A 16799-nucleotide genomic window follows, 5' to 3' on the forward strand; every position below is an offset into this window, starting at 1 on the left:
TCTGTTTCATCCACAGCAGGGAGTTCCACCTAATACTTGTAAATTATTTATTGGTCATTGGCATTTAAAGCAAGTTGCTAATAGAGTCTGAAAGAGAAAATCTGAGAGTATTTTAGCTCCACTGGCTAAGGATTAGGGATGGGTACCTTTGACATTTGAATTGATCCGGTACTAATTCCCGGTACCTACGAATCGATACCGGTACTTAACGGTACCAATTTTCAATACTTTTGAGTGTTTATTATTTTAAATCTCTTTTATAATTAAATATATATTTTTCTCAATATATAACAATATTTGATAAATATCACGATAAATAACATTCATCTGTTTGTATTTTAACATCGTCCTTGTAGTTTTATAAGCTGATAATTAAACTGAAGCAAACATCTTTACTGTGAACTAAATTTACTGTGTATCTTCATTCCTTTTGCCGTCTTTTTTCATTTGATTTTTCCTACTGGGAAGTTAGAATTTCCGAGGAGAAAGCGAACGCACCATTAGCTGATAACAATGGTAGCAATGGAAGCTAGCATACCAAGCGAACATTATCTTAAACAGTTTATTTAGCTGCTGGAGCAGATTAAAACGATGATGCCTCACACTTAGATCGTTGTCACTTGTTTCATCTTGACCCAATCACCCGTCACATTTAGTAAGGCGAAGCCAAACTTTAGAGCGCATCTAGTTGGGAATTCGGAGTTCCGAGGAGAAAGCGAATGCACCATTAGCGAAACGGAAGCTAAAAAATCAAGCTAACGTTATCTTAAACATTTTATTTACCTACCGGAGCAGCTTAAGATGAGGATGTCTCACTTAGATTGTTATCGCTGGTTTCATCATGACCCAGTTACCCATCACATTTAGTGAAGTGGACCCAAGCTTTAGCATGCGTTCTTTCTACCATGCTACTCTGTTTACAACTGGCTCGCAGCAACCAACGACAAAACGCTCTTGCGCATGCGCAGCTGTCTAGGCAATTTCTCGTTATGAAGGACGGGTACCGAAACGAGGCACCGTTTGAAATGACGTGAATCGGTGCTCGGTCGGTACTATGGAATTCGGTCGGTACCTTTAAAAAGTACCGAATTCGGTACCCATCCCTACTAAGGATAATTCAAAAGTTCACCTGGGACCACGGCTTTGGTTCTACACCTTTAGTACCGTCATCATTTAAGTAAATTTGACCAAATTCCTTGTAACTCTAACCATACTAGGGTTGTCACGGTAACCGGTGTAGCGGTAAACCCGAGTAAAAGAGTTGACAAAAATAAAAACCGTCTTGTTTTTAAAAAAAAATATTATCTCGGTGGATTACCGTGGCTGTGGTGTAGGCACGGTGACCCTTACCAGCCACCGTATCATCTGCTGAAGTTGCCGGCGGCACATGCGCGCTTTGTTGTTTACAACCAAAACTTTCTTGAAGCCAAAGCTGAAATAATGGCCAAAGGAGGAGACGGCAGCGCTCAGCACATTTATTATCCCTCAAAGAAGACAAAGTCAGAAGTACGGGCATTTTTTTGGATATTTGAAGAATGCCGAGGGACAGTTGATAGAAGACAGCTATTCTGTTTGCAGCACGTGCAGAAAAGTTTCTGTGAAAGGCAGCAACGCTTCAAATCTAATGACACATCTGCGTGACCATCACCCACAACTCTACAGTCAACGCAAGGCAAGTTAACATTAGCGTTTTAGCTAAAATGCGTGATCCGAGGATTTGGGTCAAGGGAGAATGCAACGAGTCGCTATATAGGGCAGCCGCAGCGCCACTACCTGCATATAAACCGTGTCGCAGACACCCCCATATTGAAATGACGCTATGCATTACGGGGCTCCCAGGGGCAGATAAGAGTTGGTCTCTCTCAGAGAATAATTATGAATTTCACAATGATTACTGCCTCATGACATTTTCCCAAATCTGCAAAGCTCACCGGAAGGGCACAAACCGAGGACAATATTTCCTGATATAGGGTTTATTACTCAAGTAAGGGTAAAAAAGTATCTGATTAGAAGGCTACTTGAGTACTGAGTATCATCTGATCTAATATTTTTAAAATGATGACATCAAACAGACAAAAAATAAGAAGTTATGGGCAAATATTGCAATTTTCAAAACTAAAGAGGAAAAATGTAAACAAATAAACAACATAATTACAAAATAACAAATTTTAGGCAAAATTTAGACACAAACTGAGGACAATATTTTCCTGATATACAGGGTTTATTTAGTTGTCTGAAAATGTAACACGTTTAAAAAAATACCGCGATAATACAGAAAACCGTGATAATTTTGGTCACAATAACCGTGAGGTTAAATTTTCACACCGTGACAACCCTAAACCATACATTCAAACAAAATCACACCCATGCTCACCATCTTGGTAGATACACCCACAATAAGGGGTTTGGGCACAAGCAGCCATAATTCACATTTGATCATTTGATAATGAGTGGATTACCCATGGAAGTGCAGCGGTTCTGTGAGACCGACAACAGGATGGTTCAATTGTTGGTTTCAGAATGAGCCGTGTTACTGGCAGAGTTTTTTAGGTAAATGCGACAGAACCACTTCATTCAATTATTTTTTTCCACAAAATATTTATAGCTTATGTTAGAATGTTAAGAGGCATAAAAATATGTTTTAAGCTTGCTTGTTTTGCAGATTTGCCATTGTAGGTTGAAATACTTTCGTCATACAAAGGCTTGCTTTTGATGTAGCAGAGCTTAGTATCATCATTCAACGGGAAAATTTGAAAACCAAAAACCTGAAAGTTTCCCATCTTTGATTTGGTCTGGTTTTGTGTAACTGCATGAAAATAAACAAAAATGGTCATTACCAAAGATTTATCTGTGTCATTCCCAATTGAGATTTCCAATTTTTGTCAAATATTGATCTCTCAATTTAGCTTAAAAACTATGGTTGACACCACGCTTTATTACTGCATAACTTAAATTATCACCCACCATTAAAGGGTGAAAGGTAAAATATTCACTTGTTAAAATTTTTCTACGCATATACTGAGTTAATTCACAATTTTTATCCTTTTTCCTGCATCCTGCTTTTCAGAAGTAATCAAAGCTTTGTTTGCATGGGTAGCCTCTTATTTCTTTGACAACATTTTTGGGATGCCTTAAAATGTATTACTATGGATCAGACATTGCTGGTCCCTCCTGATTTAACCAAGATTAATATTGGTCATTGGACAACCATAAATAAACCTAAATAAGCATACTACACCCAAGGCACAATCACCCAAAATGCAGTATTGAATAAGTCAATTGTTGCTGGGTTTGGATGAATTGCAACATGTGGAAGGATGGCTTTACCATCATTCACGCAGTTTGTAGGGATTTAAGAAAATATCTATGTGGAAATATATCAAAAATTTTTTCCTAGCGATAATATATCGATATTCAAAAGCTGTGTATTGAAAATATTTATATTGCAATATTGTGAATTATTTTTCCTGTGATATTACATCGATATTCAAAAGCCGTGTATCTAATTTTGGGAAGAATTTACATGCAAACATTTTAGTGTTTTCTTTTATTTTATTTTTGTTGCAATTCAAACAATGTTTTGTTTCCACTGTTGAAATGTAAAACCCTCTATTATGGTTCAGATACCTCATGTTAAACAAGTTAAGTATCAGTTTGGACTGTTTTGAATATTCCTACAATAAATCCAGTCAAATAATTGCTAAGAACATCTGACTGAATGTATCCCAATATATCGTGATACATTGTATTGTCGCCCCTAACGTATCACCAGAATTTCACCTACACATCCATACTACTTTGTATTTTAGCAGCATCCAAACACTCAGTATCATACGACAGAACAAGGACAAATCCAAACTGCGTTTTACCTTAAGAACTGCAGAGAAAAAAAATGCACCTCTTCTAAGCAACAGGTGTTCTCTGTTATTTTTATTGGATTAAATGTCGACCGTTGAGCAAACGACCATCAGGGGAAAATGTTTCTGTCATCTGGGAAAAACATTTTTGTTTATAGCTCTGTAAAACAGGTGATTGCAAGGTTACATGGGAAGTTTCCAAGCTCCCTTTTTGGAACACCAGGAAGTGATGGTGAAGAAGAGGTTACCCTAGGCCAGGGTGGCAGACAAACTTAATAATCTAAATGTTTTACTTCTGGCAACAGATGCATTCTATAATAAATTGAATAATTATTTTTAATAAACATTTGCACAACAAGTCAAACGGAAAAGTTTTTACAGATTTCTAAAAAATGTAACTTCGAATGGACGAGTTACACCAGTAATAGTTGTATGACAAATTAAATGACCAAAAGACCCATGAAAACTGTCGGCACAGCTCACTGATTACTGGAAAGTTTTAGTAAGGGACACTTTAAGGCTTTTGGCAATCTCAACAGCAGATCCAAAGAGGGTCTGGCACGTTAAAATGGTTGGAATTCCTCCTTGCAATCAACTCTGTTTATGTATCTTTTTCCGCATTGTCAATCCATCACCAGTAGCTTCATTTGCAACACCACATTCAGAGACTTTGCTTTACTGCTTTTTAATAACAAGTGCACAGCATTACAGGAAGCTATGCTTTAGGAAGTATGATGGAAAACGATTAAATAAAACACTGGTTTCTTGGTATCTCTGAGACATTTCCCCCTCAGGAAAAAAACAAACTCACTGCTGACCCCAATTACTCCTCTGACTTTACCCTGGCCTCATGGAATCACACACTTTACTCCTGTCATAAACATGCAGGCCACCTGGTGCATCTCAGCAGATGAACTTCCACTTCAGTACACCCTGGAGATGAAAAGCATTTTTGATGTGAAAGAGCTGAGACATTAAACCTTTAGTTATAACTTTACGGGCACAATTCAGACTCACTGTTGAGTCTTGTTTATTGCTTATTCGTGCACAGGCCTTACGAAAGAAATCCCTTTCAATTTATCATAGTTTCATGCAAAGTTGGTCTGGAAGCACTGATTGTAGAGTACAACTTTGTCTCCAGAGACAAAAGAACTACAGATCATGTAACATGGTATAGTTTAGATGAAATTCCAACCAAAATAATTGTGTGTATTGCTTATGGGATTTTGGCTGCAAAGCATGGATGTCTACAACATCAGAATAACAAGACATAAATGTGAATAGGTGTGTGGATAACTTTTATTGGCACAGTAAAACATTCAAATGTTCTCACCAAAGGCTCCAGCTACAAGCAAACTATGAACCAGTGTCAACAGAAAACTAGCCCACAGGAAGAAATCTGGACAGATATCGGTTACATACTTAACAGAATGTTGTTTTTGAGACTTGGTTGAGAATCAAATGACTCTCACAAGCAGAAACATGACTTGCTTAACTTTAGTCACCAGAACTACTTTCAAAAGCCCTGCCCACCCTGTTGGCGTGTCTGTGACATACACTAGGGCTGGGGGTAAACGATTATTTTTAAAACGATTATTCTGACGATTATTTTATTGAATAGTCGACTATTCTAATGACTATTCAGACAATTAATCTGATGATTATTTTTCTATTGCACAGTTAATAAAAACCAAAAATTCTCTAATAAATTCCTCAAAAAAATAAATAAATTGTTACTGTCAGAGAATAAACACTACAGGCCTTCCATTTTGTATAACACTGCTTTTATTGTGTTGCGGTTGGTTATGTTGTGGTGACATGTAGAACTTGGGAGTGCAGGCTGCTGCCTGAGAGGTGGTTGGAGACGGAGTGTCTCCATGCTGCTTTGTTTTGGTCACTTAAGTGTGTGAGGCGAGTGGTGTTACGATGCTTCCTCGGGAGTTTGGCTTGTGTGCAAAAAGGTAGGGACAATAACGTGGGATTTAAAGGTTAAAATGATGATCAGGTTTATTTACAACTACAAAGAAACATAAATCTTTCCATCCACAGGTTGGAAATCAATAAAACTAATTCTGCCTGTGGGGAATTAAAACAAAAGTACAAATAAGTAGGGATGTCCCACTGGGCAAAGATTACAGGGTTCTGGACCAAAATAAGAATCTCCAAAGGTCCAAACTCTAAACTGGGTGGTTAAACCAAACTCAAGGTGATATTTTAAACTAAACCAAAAACCCACAACACTCTAAATGTAATAAAAGGGAGATCTACACGACAAAAAAGATGAACTCCAAACCAAAACGTAACAGCTTATCCAAACGCAAGAAGCTGTTAGTGAAAATGCTAACAGTAGCTTTACCAACGTTAAGTTCAAGTTACCAAGTTTAAATAAACCAAAAACACCCAGCAGCAAACAGACCAGCACATAGGAGAGACTGCTACCACCAAAAAAGCTCTCCTAATGTCTGAAAGAAGCTCCTTTATGAAGGGAGAAACGCTCCCGGTGATTTTCTGCATCTGCGATAGAGACGGAGCAGCGCATTTGACCCCGGAAGTTGTTGTCCGCAGCCGGGAGATGAAGGCGGGCAAAACAGGAAAGGAATCTAGTAGCGGACGGACATTGTTCCGGGTCTTCTGTATTTGGCGGAGATGTTAGTGAAGGCGGAGAAGAGGGCGAACTAGAGGAAAAACAGGCAGATTCCTCCTCTATTTACAAACTCCTGGGGATGCAACAAGTGGGCGTGGTGCGTCGACTACCGGATCTGACGTCGACAAATTTTTAGAATCGAGCCGTCGACGTCATCGAGGATTCGCTACAGCCCTAACATACACAACCCATTAGAATGTTGATGACAAATTTGAAAAACCTTTTTTGATGTGGATGGAAATTTGATGCAACTCCGTCTTACTACTGGCCAAAGAGTTTTTTTCTATGCTAATTCACAGTACCTATGTTGCAAGATCCCATAAAAATTAGTTCATGGACCGCTGCACAAACACACCACACCCTGACCAGTGAACTCAGAATGGAGCAATGCACTAGAAGAGTCCTATCCATACAATGAGGCAATGCGTTAGGGTTGGGGACAGTTTGACTAAGCTATGCCGATCCAAACCCCCCTTATTTTATGGACACTCTGCCCCCATGCACTTCCCATAATCCCAACAGTTCCTAATCTCATGCCACTACAATGAGAAAACAAAACAACCACTTACCACTTTTTGCATTATCCTGGGATCATCACCTAGTGTGAAGAGGGTCTTAAAAAATAAAAATGATTGGCTGAAATTAAAACATTTCCTTTATAATCTCCAATCAGAATATTGCTTGAGAGTTGAGACTTTGCCGTATCAGTCCAGAAAGACTGTATAGCCAGCAATAGTAGTTTCAGTATGCCCTTCATATGCATAATTTGGCCCACCTGTAATTTTAGATGAATAATGACGGTGTGGCTCTTATTTACACAAGATATTGGAAACTGCTCAATAAATGAATAATGGCAAAAACATGCATTGTTTCACATTTCCACTTGGCTTTAAGAGAAGAGGAAGGGGTGTTCTTGGGAAAAATGTAAAATCTGCTTATTGATTTTACATTTGTTTAATTAACATATACACTTGAACAGCTGCTCAATCCCTTGAGGCGATGTTTAAGTAAGTCTTCAATATTTAATTGCTGCTAAGATACAGATGTCCACCAGTGGCGGTTCTACATCGAATTACTCCCCGGGCGAGGCCCCCTTTGAGCGCCCCCCCCCCACCACCACCACCACCACACCACACCACCTGCATGAACACACGCATGTTTTCTACTAACAGGCATGTTTTATTAGAACGACTATTGAACATTCATTTTTCTAAGTTGCACATATTTACATTAATTACTATGAAGTTGTCAGAATGTAAAGCAATATACATTATATACTGTATCAAAATATATAGAATCAAATATACAAAAACAAACAATAACTAAATATTAAGAATATATGAACATAATAGATAATAAATATTCTAAATAGCAAAAATATTTCACACATAACAAACTAAAGATAATCACTACAGCATTGCACTTAGAACAGAAAACACAAACTAAAATTAAAACCTTTCCTTGATGCAACGTCATCAATAATGTCATCACATGAAATCTGCTCCCCTACTGAGTGATTGATACTGATCAGAGCCAGGTTAGTGAGCCGCCCCTGAAACATAGTTGACCTCAGGTATGACGATCAAGTTTGAAAAGCTCCTCTCAGCTTGAGCCACAGTGACTGGCAGAGCAGTCCAAAAGTTGGGGTAGATCTCCAATAGATCTTTATCATGATCCATAATATTTTAGAATTGCCTCTGAAATTGTAATTTAAACTGACATAAAAAACTGTAGACTACCAAAAATGCCAACTTTTACAGAACAAATCATGTAAAAAATAATCAGTGCAGCCATCTGCAATAAATAAACAGGATAGTTAGTGGTGACTGGGGAGTTTTCTTCTGCTTGTAGAGTTGTTTTATTTATTATTATGTGAACATGATCAACATGTGTTAGTTGTTGTTCAGGCAGGCCACAGGCTGCAGTGAGCATTTAACAAATCCTAGTTTGAATCAGTAAAAAACGATTCAAGGAATTTTTTCGAACCATTTGAATATTCGTTTCAATATTTCAGCCCTATTAGCTCTGTTAGCAATTAGTTGACCGCATTTAACCGTTAACTGGTTCAAAACATTGAAAACATGCATCATGAGAGCGAACATACCTTTATTTTTCTCCTCTTTTTTTTCCCCCTGAATGGGGCACCTGGTGGTTTTAGCCTTTTTATGTTCATCTCTTCTGTTTGGCTCTTGACTCAGTAAGTTTCCTTTAGTCAGGACTAAACAATTTGACCTTGATGGGGGGGTGACCACAAAATCGTTTTTGTTTTTCCTTTTTTTATTCGGCCATTTCACACAATTCAGAGAAACCTGAAAGAATGATAGGCCTGTGTTTATGATATTATGAATGAAATATGGAAGAACGTTAAGATGTGATTGACTTTAGCCATGTTAATACAGTTGATTCAGCCCCTGCACGCTCATTTCATTTGGGAAAGACGCAGAGGTGAATTCCCCCGCCGCACCCCTCCCCTTCCTGTTCTTCATAGACACACGGAGCACGTGAACGTTCTCAGTCAGCAGGAGCGCCTGCAGCTGCAGGGGGCGCCAACTTGCTGTTTCCAATCCAGACACTGTCATATGACAGATAATAGAAAACCTCGGCGCGGCGCAGATTTCCTTTTTTTTTTTTTTTTTTTACTCCGCGCTTGTGCGCCCCTTTTGTGTCATGAAAAAATGCCGCCCCGGGCAACTGCCCTGTCTGCCCGTGCCTAAAACCGCTACTGATGTCCACAGTAAACAAATGACTGCTTTCTACAGCTGTGATTTTAGAGGATGAGTGTCCAGTCAGAGTAAACAGAATGTTCTCTTGACAGTTTGGTATGAACAGTCAGGGAGGACAGGAATGTAAGTGAAGTGGTGCTGCTGAAACTCTTCCCCAAGAAAGGCGCTGATACCAAGTCATCTTTCCTTTGCACTCTTCCTCTGTTCCACATACTGTTTTGAAGTCTCAGTAAACTTTCGCACTTGGGTGAGCAGAGGTTCTGACTCACTGGCTGGAGCTCAGCTCAAGTAAGCATTTTTCCTTGGAGGAAAGGGGGGCATTGAGTGAATGTGCCTTGGTCTTGAACAAAAGAATAACAGGATTCTTTGCCCTGGCTGACACACACAACCCTGTTCTATTTTAGTAAGTTTACATCAGGAAGTGTCAAGAAAAATGCAAGATGTTACGTTCATTTCGTGAACATTTTGAGGAGAATGAAACAAATATACCCTTTTTAATACATAATCCCTGGCAATGGGAAATGGTTGTTGAACTTTAGAGACATGCAACTTAAAATACATCAGTTTGACATATTTTTGCACTTGAAAGGTTCAATAATGGTATAAAAGAAGCTTAATGGACCAGTAAATATCTCACATAGCTTTTTACAAAGGCTGGGGAATAAGAAGGTAAAAAGCAGCCAATACCTACAGAATACACAAGAATTGTCTACAAAATACCAGAGGAATAATTCTCAAGACTTCATTAGAAGATTTATATCCTTGGAATCAATACACAGTAATATTTACTGTGTGGCTCAGGACTGTAATGATATGCGTGTTGGCTGCTCTAACTAAAGGATGTCTTGTTCCAGCTGATCGTACTCTGAGGCATGTCCTGGTTCCCTGACATGAATGGACCTCTACTACAACTTCATTTATGTTTATTTGTTCTTTTTTTAAAGGTTGTTCAAGGTTGCTTTGACATGGATTCATGCTACTTTGATTCCTTTTCAAGGGTGGCATGGTCCCATCCTGTCAATGGAGAATCACTGAGCTAAGATCATGTGGACCTTTCAGATCCAAATTGAAAAAATGGAGATGAATTGTGATCCCAAGCAATACAAGCTGAAAGAAAATGGGACCTTGGAAGATAGGGAACAAAAGGACTAAAAGACAAAAAAGGAAGTTGAGGCCTCATTGGTGCCAGTGGTCTTCAGAGTATTGTGAAACTTGTGAGTGGTGCAAGCAAATACCAGGGACATCAGCTTCATTGTGTTTTCACCTATCTATTCATTTTCTTTTCCAACTTGATCCTATTCAAAGCTAAGGAAAACTGGTGGCCATCTCTGGCAGTCATTGGACAAAATTTGAGGTATTACCTGGACAGGTTACCAGTCAATTATAGGCCCAAGAAAGACGAAGTCTAAATGAGTAGCAACAAGGACAAAGAAAAAGTAACCTAAGAATCTTTGCTAAATGAAAACGGAAGTAAAAGTGACAAATGGCTACAGCACATAACCAGCGGAAAACAAGAAACAAAATCTGGTTTCCTGTGTCAAGAATCCCTTGGTCCCTAGGAACAGCTATGATCCTGGAAAGGACCCTAAAGCATATGGAGCATGTGGCGGGGAACCCTGCTGTGAAGAATGACTCTCGTTTTAAACGGATAAGCCCAACATTTCCAAAACACATGAGCCATGCAGTAAACCTACATAATAGGCTATGTTTTCAATGTGTGTCTAACCACAGGCACTTCAACCTTGGGATGTGGCATGATGTCACCAGTTTTTTGCCAGGAAACTATTTATTTTACCAGACATAATTTTAGAAGGGAATACCACCTTAATTTTAACCTTCAAAACAGCTTTAATGATTGTTTCATGGTTGCTCCTAAAGTTATGATGGCCATTTCCTGTGCGAATGTAAGTCCCTCGTTACTGAGATGACGCATTCTGAGGATTGTATATTAAGAGGCATATTTACCAAACTGTGCAATTTGGTGACTGATCCCAAGTCATAAACGACTCCTACGGGAGTGCCCTGTTCTGTGGGTGAGACTCAGAAACTAGCACAAACACAGGAGCTATCAGCTCATTTTGGTAATGACTAAAGTGGTCTTCCAGGGGAAGAGCTAATTAACACAAAGATGGAAACAAAAAGACTTGTTAAGAATCAGGAGCCTGTAATTTACCAGTGAAGCACGCAACATGCTCCATGTTGCCATGACACAAATCATTAGCTTGAACTTGATGACCTGTATTTAAATTTACCTTGGCTGTTATTTTCACCAGAAACTTGGTGTAAATATACTATTATGCTTGTCAAGCCAATGGCAATCTGAAGATTTTGTATTTTTTAATAGTTTCTGCTTAAATTCATTGCTTTTTGGTGACTTTTTAAACAAGAATGAATCATTGTTTGGTGTTAGGTTACTTAAAGTGAAGATGTGTATTTTCCCTAGCAATAGGGGGCAGTAGATACCTAAATCATTGTAAGCAAGCTGTATTTTTGTGTTCAAGTAAGACCTTACAAGCGGATAGCCTTTAGGGTCAAAAATCACTGGGAGCGCAACCTCCAGCAACAAAAGCACATCAGACTCCCTTTCATCACCGGCAACAAATGAAGCGGTAAATGTGTAAAATGTTTATGAAGTAAGAAAGTTTTGTAATTGTTTGTTACAAATCAGTAAATGTGTTTTGACCTCACAGGCTCACGTAGAAGGACATATGACATCGTCAATAGACTTGCATTTGCTCCCATGTATTTTTAGACCCAAATTTTATGGTCATATGTTACGAAACCACCAATATTTTTCAACAACTGGGCATCAATTTAATTCATTTTCAACAACATTTCAATGGATATTTCCAGAGATGAATGGCAAAAACTACACATTGTCTCTTTAAACATTAACTTAAATTCTCTTACATAGTTAAATACATGCTTGGCAGAAACCCTAACTATATTTTTTGAAGAACATTTAAAATACAAATTATCTGTCTAATCTGTGACAAAATCTGAAAAGATGAGTCCCCAGAGATTTGTGTACCCTCAGACAAAGCAAAATGGAAAACAAACAGCACAACACGTGTGGTTGAGAAAAGAGGGAGCAACACTGGCCTTGTGGTGGTATGGTGAGAATGTTCGGAGGCATGATTGTATACTAGAGCGGCCAAATGGGTTTGTTAGTTTGTTAAACTGGTATTACGGGCTACAGAGAGCTTCGTTATGTGTACATATAAGGCACAAGTGATTTTAGGTGGAGTTTCCTTCTCTTCCCTATAAAGTATTCCCTGGTGACACGTCAGTGATGTCTGGAAAAGGTATAATCTAGAGACGCCTTTACCGTGGGATCACCAAACGGATGGTGTATTCCTACTAGCTTAGGCTTTGCAAAACAGTTTAACTTCCTTTTCCTAATTTGCAAAACACCATTCAGTTGGTAGTTAGATCAAATGTTTCTTATAAAAATGTGAACCTCAGCATTATGTGTTAGGACCTACTTGTTAATTCAAAATGTTGTCAAAGTGCGGCCTAAACAGTCAGAAATAAGTGAAAGGCCTCTTTCAGGTGGCCGGACAGTGGGGGTCTACCCAGTCCAATTTTTGTAACTTTCCAAAACTGACGAACCAACAGCCCTGTCCACTGTTCAGTGACCAGCCAGGTGCACGGTGGTGAGAAAACGGACAGAATTCCATTGGTTCTTTTTACAGCTGAATCACAGTTTGTGTGTAAAGGGTGCTCTCAGAAGACCTGGAGGCTTTATGCTCCTCAAAACAGCAACTATCTTTAGACTTTAAAAATCATAAGAAGCTGGTTCTATTCACCTTGGAGGATGACAGCTTTTTTTGACTTTGATCTCATGTATTCTGCTCAGGCCTTTAGTGAGCAAGCCAATAATCATACCTAATTTGAAGAAAAAAACTTTGCTTGAATATTTATCTGCTTACCTTGGCACAAAATAAAAGCTGAATTATGAATAAAATACACAGATTTGATAATCAGTCCAGGTAATACCGCAAAAATTCAATGTGATACGATATCTGGATGTTATAATAATGATGATGATGATGATGATACAGCATCATACATTATATAGAGCTTTATAGGACACTCAAAGACGCTTTCATGCACTCTCACATCCACACACTGCCAGTGATGGTAAGCTACTACGTAGTCACAGCCACCCTGGGGCAGTCTGACAGAGGCAAGGCTGCCATTTGGCGCCGTCGGCCCCTCTGACCACCACCAACAAAGGCAAGTTGGGTTAAGTGCCTTGCCCAAGGACACAACAGCAGAATACCCCTGGCGGGAGCTGGAATCTGACCTGTGACCCTCCGAATCATGAGGCAACCCGCTCTACCTCCTGAGCTATTGCTGCAAGAAGTGTTTTGATGCAATGCAAATTATGACAATCAAACTTTAACTGGTATATTTTTAGTTATTTTAAATGTTCACTCAGGTGAATTTGCATTCATATTTTCAAATATGCATTTGCATAAATAACATTTTATTACTTTTTATGTTTTCTATATGCTTCCAATGGGTGGCAGTGAGTGAGATGCCAGAGTCCAATGCACTGGCTTATGTGCAAGTATACCATCAACACTCACACGTATGTATATGAAAACAACGTTTTGATGAAAGTCTACAGGATTATAGAAGTTTATGGAAATTAACCCAAGGGTACTGTGAAAATCTTTCACTTTCTGTTGCGTTACCAGTAGTTTTTTTTATTCAAAGTTCCTCTAAAGGTGCAATATGAAAGAATAACATAAGACTTACATCCTGTCAAATTTGGTTACTGCAGGTCATTTTGCTAAGCAAAAGTTTAGAGTAAAGCTAAAAGATGTCGTGGCTCCTATGGGGCACAAGAAATATGTCCTGGGTCGCCCCTGTTTACTGGCTTACTGACTTTGGAGCTTTAGCTCAGCGCAGGCCCTGCAACCTCACGGGCTCTCTGATTATAAACAGTAACAACATCCCTCTTTAGTTTTTTTTTTCCAAAGAGAAAAACTGACATCTCCCAGCCCGCTGAAAATGAAATCTGTTTTAATGTACCCTTCCTTCCATGATGACTGAGACATTAAACTGTTTTATGATTACTTCACTGTAGAAGTCTTACATATTGCTCCTTTAAGTTGCACATCAATGTCCTTACCTATAAACTATTTTGGTTTCCTTTGAACATTTGTCTTAGAATGTACTGTAATTGCCACAACTAAAAAGGAAATTTAAACAGTGTAAACATAGTATCAATGGTTCAAATGTATTTACTGAAGCAAATATGAGCTATTTTCTTTTAATTGGTTTCAAACCACCGCTTTATGTACACTGGAAAAGTTGAAAAAACATTCTTGATGCCCAGCTCTCCTCTGGAATTGTGTTTCAACCCAACCAAGTAGGTGTTTTGCTCAAATCTCATAAAACCGCTGGAGAACATTGCAAAGGCTGAAGGGAAAGTGTAATAAAAGGGCCCCAAAGACTTCAACTGCAGCCTTCAGGGTGTCCAGCAAAGTGTTTTATAGCCTCTAATGCAAACCCTTTTGTTGTTTTGACACAGAGCTGGACTCATTTGTCCATTTTTACACCTGAATAAAGTAAAACTCACAACTTTGCATTAGTAAATTGTCACTTTTGTCCTCAATTCACATATTTCTGGTAAATTCCTTGTTTTAATCAAGACACTTCACAATAAAACTAACTGCTAGACGTTTAAAGAATTTGCCTACCTACTGAATTCACAAGATTAACAAAATAAGAGAAGGTTTCTCGATTAAACTTCTGTTATTAAGGGAAGAGTTTCTAGCAAGCCCATAAAACTCACATGCAGTAGTTGGGTGTACGTTGTTTTATATAGGTTGACTTTACGCAGCTCTAGGAGGTGTTTTCCTCGGCTCCCAACCTTCAATTATAACATGTTTACAAGCACTTGTCTGCTTCTCAAATTAAATAGCCTTCAGATCTACACATATTAACGGTACGTTCGTTCTAATTTGGACTCAAACCATCAAAGACTCCATGTCAGTTTGCGCACAGGCACTTTACAGTCTGGCTTCTGCACATAAAAGGCCCGCGCAGCCGAACAACATGAAATAAAACAAGATTGTGCTAAACCGCAGAGTCGTGTCATTCCACGCTCCGGCGTTTGTTTTTGCGCCAGACATGTTTCGAGAGAAGTGCAACCTGCGCCTCAGCCTCCTCCAATGACATCATACAGAAATACATCTAAATAATGTTCTAATCTTCATTTGCACAGTTAGACATCGATATTTGCACATTAGGGCACGTTTAAAGGAATTAAAAGTGGAAAGAAGTCAGTATGGCGCATCCGGATGTGCGTAAAAATAACTTTTCAGGTTTCTTACCTTTAGGAATGACCGCAGGAGTTTGGGGAGCGTTAGCAGACAGGATGGAACTTCCGAGCTTCATCCAGCAGGATACCAACAAACAAAATCGGAGATACTCCATGACTGTCACCGTGCGTGACCGGCCTGAGTGAATGACCAGATCCCAGCGGTGGTCACAACCAGCTCTGGAGGGTCTCAGCGGGGTGATCTCGCGATATTAGCGCAAATTGAGTACGCTGGGGGATAGATTACAGCGTTTTTCTGGACGAACAAACCCCCAGCCACTTGAGACAAGTTTGTCAGCAGCAGACAGTGGCTCTATAAGTACTACAATTCAGAGAAATTAGAGCGCCGCAGGCGTGGTTCCTTAATTGCTGCAGCAGTCATTTGAGTTTCCGCTGAAGCCAATGAGGAAGAAGAAGGAGGATAACGGTCCTCGCCCCTGACACAGGAACGTCCTGCGTGAAAGCGCGACTAAACACAGTTTCTCCCCCACCCAGCCCACATACACACCCCCTGGCTGTTAAATGTCTCATCTGGTCCCCTCCCCCCTCCACAGAGACTGGCAGGCCAACTCTGCATCCTCCTCATCAGCGAACCTCGGAAAACCCATAAAGCAAACATTATAAGCCCCCTTTCACTTTAAAAGTCTCAATACAGTCGTTTTTATTAAATATTATTTCCTGTTTGGATCACACAAATCAAATTCTTTCATTTTTTTCCTAACCCAGAGTAAGTCGTTGACTGAAAACCTCTACAAACCACTGGAAAAAAGCTTTTCAATGCAGAAAAGTCCTTCTTTTTAAAAGTAGGAATCAGATTTCAGCAATAATTTTCAAACATGAGATGCTTCATCTTTTTTTACAAGTACAAATGTAAAAAGGTAATTATTGGTATATTAATATTTTGAGGTACAACCCAGAAATATCCATGCAACATAAATCATATCTGAAAAAGCTGAAGCAAAAACTGAGCACATTTTTTGGCCACTAAACATTTTTTTAGTCACTAAAATAAATTTAAAGCCTTGAACTCCTTAAATTGCCCCTGTTTACATCAGATTTTCATACTAGTCAGCTTATTTTGAGTAGAGATGCCATTATAGTTGTTTTGTTTGTATATTTGGAAAATGGTAATGATCCTACAGATTACCGCAAGACCTTGTGTAAATGTTTAGAATAGAATAGAATATCCTTTATTGTCACTGTACACACTCGTACAACGAAATTTGGAAGCCACTCCC

General features: G+C 39.0%; 1 protein-coding gene across 2 annotated transcripts in view; it reads right to left on the reverse strand.

The window, feature by feature from the left end:
* plod2 (procollagen-lysine, 2-oxoglutarate 5-dioxygenase 2) overlaps positions 1-15849 on the reverse strand; it is a 54826-nt gene extending 38977 nt beyond the window's left edge. For both annotated transcript variants that reach the window (XM_015955104.3, XM_015955102.3), the window contains exon 1: positions 15575-15849. In XM_015955104.3, coding sequence (XP_015810590.3) covers positions 15575-15677 — 103 coding nt within the window. In that variant the 5' untranslated portion in view covers positions 15678-15849. The remainder of the gene's footprint in view (positions 1-15574) is intronic.
* Between the last annotated feature and the right edge of the window lie 950 nt (positions 15850-16799).

Source organism: Nothobranchius furzeri, chromosome 7, assembly GCF_043380555.1.
Source record: "Nothobranchius furzeri strain GRZ-AD chromosome 7, NfurGRZ-RIMD1, whole genome shotgun sequence".
Taxonomy (NCBI): Eukaryota; Metazoa; Chordata; class Actinopteri; order Cyprinodontiformes; family Nothobranchiidae; genus Nothobranchius; species Nothobranchius furzeri.